Below are 8144 nucleotides of genomic sequence, written 5' to 3' on the forward strand. Positions count from 1 at the left end.
ATATTTAATTGTCGTTCTGTTACTATATGTTCAATTTCTAGCCTTCTAGGTTCTCGACCTGGTCTCCATTACAATGAATCTATGTACATATATGTATATGTATATTATACAATCTAAGTCCTAATCTTACAATTATACTGCAAATCTGTGCATAGAAATGCATAGAATGCATAGAAATCTGCAGTCTACTTATACCCATTACAACATATGTATATGTATATCTATACAGGGTGTCCCAAAAATGTTGTAACACCATGAAAAAGGTGGATCGGGAGGTGATTTGAAACAACTTTTTCGTTAGTGAAAATGTTGTCCGAGGCTTCGCGGTAGGTATGAGCGCGGGCGCCTAGCGCGTAGTCACGCCCACCGCGGCCGCTCCAACGGTATACGCGCGCTCTGATTGGTCGGGGTTTTCTGTTAATATCTCCTCAACGAATCCTCGGACAACATTTTCGCTAAGGGAAAAGTTTTAAATCACCTCCCGAACCACCCCTTTCAAGGACCTCCAACATTTTTGGGACAGCCTGTATAGGAAAATTGGCAGTCATAAAATTTTGCTTATTATTATTATTCTAATAGATTACAAGTTCGTGTAGATATATTGTAATAGAGATCAGGTTGAGGATTTAAAATATTCGTACTTTAATATATCAGAATGTCGAGCAAATATTGTCTGTTTTATCTAAAGTTATAAATAATTTAATACAGAGGCACAGAATTAATTTCTACACCTAGTATAAATGAATGTCTACATTATACAACCACAGTTATCCGTATTGTCAAATTTATGGTGTTACTGTGTAACATAATTAGAAGAAACAAATTGACAATTTTATTCCTACTATAATTATGAAGATACATAAGATTATTGAATATGAATTAAATACTACATAGTTATCCATATATTCAAATTAGTAAATGCATACTGGTTCATTTTAGTCTTGTATAAATGCTGATGGCATACATTTTTACATATAACATATATTTAAAAAACTCGGTAGTAAAGTAGATCAAATGAATATATATCTTTGAAATATTTCAGGTGGGTTCGCAAATCAAAAGTAAGCGACAAGATTTTCAATGATTATCAGAAAAATTATCAGAAAAATATCATTTTTAAATGTTTCCAAAGAATCAAACTATTTCCGTACATCAAATATCATCTAATATGCATGAATATGCATAGAAATATGTTTTTTGAATAATTTGGGAATCAAAGAGTAATCAGATTCCAGAGCAAATTAATGAAATACAATTAACTAAAACACCAGGCTTAAAATAGTGAGAAAAGTGACCAAGGTCGTCTCGTTCATTCAATGACTTCAACCTGTCTGTCCGTTTTACGTAAAAATTTCCCGTAAGTTATAAGAAATAATCGCTATATAAAATAACATGAATTGCATTTCCAAGTATTATTACGTCACAAATGCCGCGCGCGGCGTTTAAGAGTAATTCATTACTGCGCGTACACGTGTATATGCACGAGCCTTCGCCCATAATGCAGCGTCCATCAAGATCTTTGATTTATCTTTGGAAAATCTACCTTTCGCACGGTGTAACGAACATTTGCGTCCTCTCCGGAAAAACCTAACTATCGACGAAGAAAATCTTCGCCTAACATTTCGACGAAAGTGAAATTCGTTCGTTCATGGTGAGCACGAGAAAGTACATTAGTAATTCAAAGAAGCTATTATTTCTTTAACGAATATTCTGGACATGTTCGCGAAAATTGTATATCTTCGTTTTAGGGATATTCGATTCTTAATCGATCGTTTTTGGGATTAATTCATTTTCTTTTCTTTTTATATTTAACGTTATTTGGTTATAAGTAGACTGCGGATCGTTATGCATTTATAGGAAACTTGAATGTCTAAGAAGCTACAAAATGCAAACAATACGCAAGAATATAAAAAAGATTGAAAGTAAAGTTCACGTTATAACATTTGCAGAATAAAATAGATTCCTATTTAGGTTCAATTTTTCTAGGCACGTTCGCTAAGATTTTATTTTGAATAAAGGTCCGCAGTCTACACTAGCGGACAAGCAAATTGGAACGATTTTTCAAATGCTCATAACTATGAGAGCTTTCAACCGATTTCGGTGAAACTTCGTGAGGAATAGTCTCCAAATGTCTTCCGAGTGTGTGTAAAGTTGCATTGGCGAGGATTGATGTGAATTGATGCCCACTTACTACTCTTTCAAATTTGCACCGATTTGATAACGAAAGCGTGATTAAAAAAATCTAATTTTGTGGGGATCTGTTAATAAAGCATTCGCGCGTCCGAATCCGCGAACGGCGTTGACGTGGGGTTACTCGTTCACCCTGCCGATGGGCCTGAAGTTCGAAGCGAGTTTTTAAAAAAATCGACTTTTTCGAATTTTATTGCCATTCACGCTGGAAAAAGACATCAAAACTGTGTCGCCTCGATGCCCTGGACTGTTGGACATGTGATCCACGCAACAAAACAACGTTCCAACCCTTACACGTGGGGGTGGACCACCCCTACCTTTGCCCCCTCCTTTCAGCTCCGGGGGCAGTTTTCGAAACGGGACCTTTTTCGGCATTCATCCTTAACGTATCGAGAACAAACATGGTGAATTTCATCGCCCTCCGATGAGTGGAAGTGCTCCCTTACGAAGTGGGTTGAAAATTTGCGAGCTGTTCCACCCCCCCCCCCCCCCAAGGGTGCCTATGGGGTGCACGGTATGGGTGATAGGATTTTCTGGATCAAGGGACTCCAGAGAATGCATTGAGTCCAAAATCGAGACCGTCGTCCAAAAATTGTGGGTTTTAGAGGGGGTAGGAGGTTGTGGTGGGTGGGTTTATCCGAGAGGGATTTCAAGGAGTGCATTTTGTAGAGGGCGTCAAGGAGAGCCGCCTCAAAGGTTTTTTTGAATTTTTCAACCCCTTCCGTCATCCCTGGCCTGTTTCAAAAAGGCGTTTTTCTACATCTTCCCCTCTAGGGGGGTGAATTAACCCCTTCACATCAATCCTCGTCAATGCAACTTTACACACACCCAGAAGACACTTGAAGACTATTCCTCACGAAGTTTCACCGAAATCGGTTGAAAATTCTCATAGTTATGAGCATTTGAAATATCGTTCCGGTTTGCTTGTCCGCTAGTGTAGTTATAAGCGACTGTCTTTTATATCTTTTATATATGTCTTTTATACATGTTGGTCCAAATATATGCTATCCAAATTTTACACGAAAGTGCACATTTGCTTTTCTCGTCGAGAGGCTATTCTAGATTTGTCTCGCCTCCATGAAGCATGGATTTCGTTTCGGATACCACGTTTGTATCTTTTTTCAAGTTATTTTTACTGGAATTTCTACGTTTTTTTCAATGGATATTTACAATAAACTATGGAAAAGTAAGCAGAATTATTTATCACCCGTTAAGTGTCCATCTTATTTATAGTCGCCATTTCAACAATTCTATTTCAATTAATTTTTCCACAGATTCAACCTGGAATTTGAGGTTTATAAAATAACATGTTAAAGAAAATTTCAAAGTACTAAAAATTCTTTGCATATCTTTAAAATGCCATACTTACATTATATTATAAAACTTTTATATTATACAGTGTTCCAAAAATGATGTAATACCTTGAGAGAGGTGGTTCGGGAGGTGATTTGAAACAACTTTTTCCTTAGTGAAAATGTTGTGAGAAGGACATATCAACGGAAAACACTGATCAATCAGAGCGTGAGTATGCTGTTGGAGCCCTCGCGGTAGCGTATGAGCGCGGGCGCCTAGCGCGTAGCCATGCCCACCGCGGGCGGTCCAACGGTATACGCGCGCTCTGATTGGTCAGTGTTTTCCGTTAATATCTCCTTAACGAAGCCTCGGGCAACATTTTCGCTAAGGAAAAAGTTGGTTCAAATCACCTCCCGAACCACCCCTTTCAAGGTGTTACAACATTTTTGAAACCTGTATATTTTTTATACTACATTATGTATTATACATTATAGTTACATCACTACTAAATATTCCTCTTAGACTTTAAGATACAAATAAACTGTGTGAGAAAGTAAAAATCAGCAGGTGCATTCATTTCGTTAAAATTATTTCTCAAAGAAGGATTTATTTTGGATCTACTGGCTGTCTAATTCCCTTTAAAGGTGTCTATTTCGACCAAATGTATAAATCCCTATCGATGATAGGGAAATATTCATTCTAGCGTGTCGTTGATTTTCAAAAGCAATTTTAATTATGAAGTCACTAGCATGGATTAAGTGGCTAATAAGCAATGAATAATTGATTGTTTAATTTTTTCTTAATGAGGGATACTTAGAAATCTTAAAAAATTGAATTTTTTTGAACTACAAAATTTCAAAAACTGCAACCGTTTATTTTTTATGGTTTAGACGCTTCTTCCTTTTCAATTGAATAATGATTTCAAAGTAAAATATAAATGAAACACAAAAAAGGAACGCTTAAATCGTAAAGTAACAAATATATACATCTATATTTTATGATCTTAACCCTTTGACTGCGGGACGATTTTTGCTAGACATTCTAAGAGGCATTAGAGGTGTGATTTTAAACAAAATATTAACGTGTAGAGAATGAAAGGACGGAACTTTTTTGTATTTAGAGTTTCTTCATAGGACGTTTAGTTACCAAAATAAAAATTCAAAACTTAGAACTCCACTTTCTTAAAATTTAATTACATTTGGAATGGTGGAAATGAAAAGCATTGTTAGTTGACAATTACTTATTTGTCGAAGTTTTAAAAAATATCTCCTTATAAGGGATGATATGACGAAACTTTTTTTGCATTTACACTTTATTCATAGAACGTTTAATTTTCAAAAATAAAAATGAAAAACTTTAGACATTTTTCCTGAAATTCAATTGCTGCAATGAACTCCTAGCTCTTCAATTTTTATTTTTGAAACTAATCGTCCTATGAATAAACTGTAAATATACAAAAGATTCGTCTCATTATCCTCTACAGGCTGATATTTTTGAAAAATTGATTTAACGAACACAAACATTTCTCGGATCTCATTTCTCGAGGACGCATATATACGCCCTTCGCGGTCAAAGGGTTAAACTTGGTTTCTGTAAATATGACTTTTGTTATCATTTTGTTTGTACCCTTTTATTTTAAATATTAAATATACATTTTTCTGGCACTAAAGATTTATTGAACTAACTAATGTAAATGATTTTCGTATGCAAAACACGGGGGTTCTCCCTAATTTAAGTTTAAGGAGGCTCTACAGTTACGCTGTAAGTCAATATAGAGTTACTATTGTCCCTTGATTCACGTAGTAGTAGATTTGGCATAGTATTTAAAATATTACAATGGTTCGCAATTTTATATCAAAATAAAAAAAATTACTTTAAACATTGATTTTTAGTCGTTATTATATTTATATTGTATCATAAAGTAATATAAATCAATTATTTTCAGACAAACTACAGTACTGTTTGTATTTGAACGCGCGTTTTCTAACCTCTCGTACAGCGTGCCAGATCTCTCATACTATGTCAATAGCAGAAGACAAAACGCATTATCCTAGTATTCGTTATTTGGTTAAACTTTACGTTGGCGGATCTAAAATTTTTAAGTTTTTTTTTTACATAAACCTGTACATTTCGGCGAGTGGAATCTAAAAATGCTAGTTTTCAGGCGAGGAATCCACTGATTCGGAAGTTATGAGCAGTTAAAGGTGAACCTTTTTACCATATTTGTCAGGCAATTCAAAAGTTGAATTCGTACTCTAGGGTGGGGGAGCGGCTTCACCCTTCCCCCTGCACCCCGTCCCAGAGAAAATAGCCCCGAACCAACTCTGTTAATTCGAAATATGGCAGTTTTCAAAAATAGGCATAACAATATAAAAGTAGTACATAATGTAGCCTGCCACCACCGAGAATTTGTTTTACCGACAGGTTATGGCTACAAGACAATATAGCATCGAAAGTGTCAGTCAAATATGGTAAAATACCATTTTTAACTGCTTATAACTTCTAAACTAGTAGATTCCTCGCCTTAAAACTAGCTTCTCTGGATTTTTCTCGTCAAAATCTACAGGATTATGTAAAAGAAACTCAAAAATTTTAGGTCCGCCAAAGTAAAGTGCAGCCCTTTAATTTATTATAAATACTACAAGTACCCTTGGAGTATTTTGTAAATCAATATATGTTCTTTAGATATTTTTCTGTTATGCATAAACTTTTCGATCCAATCTCGGCGTCAATTACTTTGTAGCACGTAATTGAGTGTGTTGAAAACGCATTTACCCATAAGGGTCCACGTTAAAAAGTGAAAAATTGAAATATTTATTTCTTAGCGTTTAGGTACCCTAGCCTTCTCAAAATTTGTGTGGGTGTTTTTGGGATAAAATTTAACCCGTATACAAATTTTTATAATTTTCTTGGCGTTATTTCTATTTGCACTAGAGCCAAGTTGATTGGCATTTCTTAATGCCAACGTTAGCATACGAATGACACTACAAAATAATTGTACAAATACGTGCACTGCATAAATTTGTGTTCAACACTTTCTCGTGTAAATTTGGAAATAGGTGTGTTTGTGAAGTATTGGTAAATAGAAAAGGCGATATTTTGAACCAAATTTCGTAGGACTCAATGCATTCGATCAAAAATCAATTCCAAAAACGATTCCCTTACGAGAACCGAACATCCCTAATTTGGCTATTATTTTCTTTTCCTGCGCATTTCGATGCATCACTTTCAATCCAAACCGAATCAACGAACGCATTTACATGGATGCAGCCGACAGCGGAACGAATGTCTTCGCGTTTCATTCTCGAAGCAACGTCGGTCACAATGACTATTCCTCGCGGAACATAATCGTTGTCATCCTCCTATTCGTTACGTTTTGTTTTTAAGAAATACTTCGCGTCCGTTAGAACAGACTAACAGTCTTCCACTGAAACACAACACACCACGCGTTTCCTTTAAGAATACGATTATTATTGTTGTTATTTAGTTTCACCAACTGAGGAAGTTCGTTATCGTTGAATATCGACCAGCTCGTCGCGAAACACTGCGATAGTCGACGGTAATCCATGTGAAATATCGCACATTCGTTGGAACGTTGGAACATATGACTGACACAAGGGGAACACTTCTGGGACGAATTAGTCGTTCTCGTAGCAAACACGTCGAAGAGATGTCGTTGGCAACTTGGTCGTATTTCGATACCGTCGCGTCTGATCAGGTAAACAAACAACGTGCTAGGAGAAACTGAAACGATCGTCCTTGCCCATTATCCGTGAACAGTAGCAAGGCACGCATACGCATTCGTATAGAACGCGTCACTCTACCGGACCCACGATCGTGTTCGGCCCCGTGACACAGCAAAAAAAAAAAAGATCAAGATCACCACAGACTCGTTACGATTCCGAGTATATATTCGATACATCCGGCGAAACCGCCACTTGTAAAAATCTACTTTCGAGAGACACGCGTCTCTCACGTTGCTAAATGGCGACTCTCGTATACTCTACGAACACTCCCGGTAAACGCTGCTTATGCGCGGGGACTGGAGGAAGGGGACCTTCTCCCCTATCGATGCCCCCGATTGGGGGGACCAAGCCGAGGGGGGCCATCGCGACGAACAATAGACGTTAGGGGTGCTCGATTCTCGTAAAAAAAAATCGATTTCTGATAGGTAGAATGCGGAAGTTGTGCGCGATAAATATCTAACATGCATATGCAAAATATGTATGTATGAAAAATATCCAAAATATGCACGAAAAATATGCAAAATATGCACGAATAATTTGAATAAAACGTAGTATAAATAATATATTAGTATGTTACAGAATATTCGCTATGTATATTATAATTCGCGTAACAATAAATTACGAGCATTTTTTCCAAATTTTATGGTGTTAGTTGGTAGCGTTTGTCTGTCAAAATTAATTTAGACGAGGAGAACGATCGCTTTACGTCACACGAAGTAATCGGTGCGTATTTAAATTTAGAACAACATTGTTGCGGCACACTTATTGGTCCTTGAACGCCCTCGTTATTTAAAATATTAGAAATTTTCGATAATGTAGAAAATCCTACATTCTTTTCTAAAATTCTTTTACATTTTTTCTAATCTTTTCACCGCAATCACCAGGAATACTTTTTAGATGTATTATACTATTCAT

At 36.3% G+C, this 8144-nt stretch overlaps 1 protein-coding gene across 12 annotated transcripts in view; it reads right to left on the reverse strand.

The window, feature by feature from the left end:
• The window catches only part of LOC128882554 (CLIP-associating protein 1-A-like), a 49870-nt gene extending 42063 nt beyond the window's left edge, over positions 1-7807 (reverse strand). For 2 of the 12 annotated variants that reach the window (XR_008458464.1, XM_054134178.1), the window contains exons 1-2: positions 6927-7806; positions 1544-1614 (exon numbers count right to left, since the gene is read on the reverse strand). Coding sequence is in view for 6 of the 12 variants with exons in the window: in XM_054134178.1 (XP_053990153.1) it covers positions 1544-1614; positions 6927-7087 (232 nt within the window). In the remaining 6 variants the exon portion in view is untranslated. Of the gene's footprint in view, positions 1-1543; positions 2586-6648 lie in introns of those variants that run through there. The other 10 variants (XM_054134185.1, XM_054134179.1, XM_054134183.1 and 7 more) reach the window with 9 other exon arrangements.
• Between the last annotated feature and the right edge of the window lie 337 nt (positions 7808-8144).

Source organism: Hylaeus volcanicus, unplaced genomic scaffold (assembly GCF_026283585.1).
Source record: "Hylaeus volcanicus isolate JK05 unplaced genomic scaffold, UHH_iyHylVolc1.0_haploid 12074, whole genome shotgun sequence".
Lineage (NCBI taxonomy): Eukaryota > Metazoa > Arthropoda > Insecta > Hymenoptera > Colletidae > Hylaeus > Hylaeus volcanicus.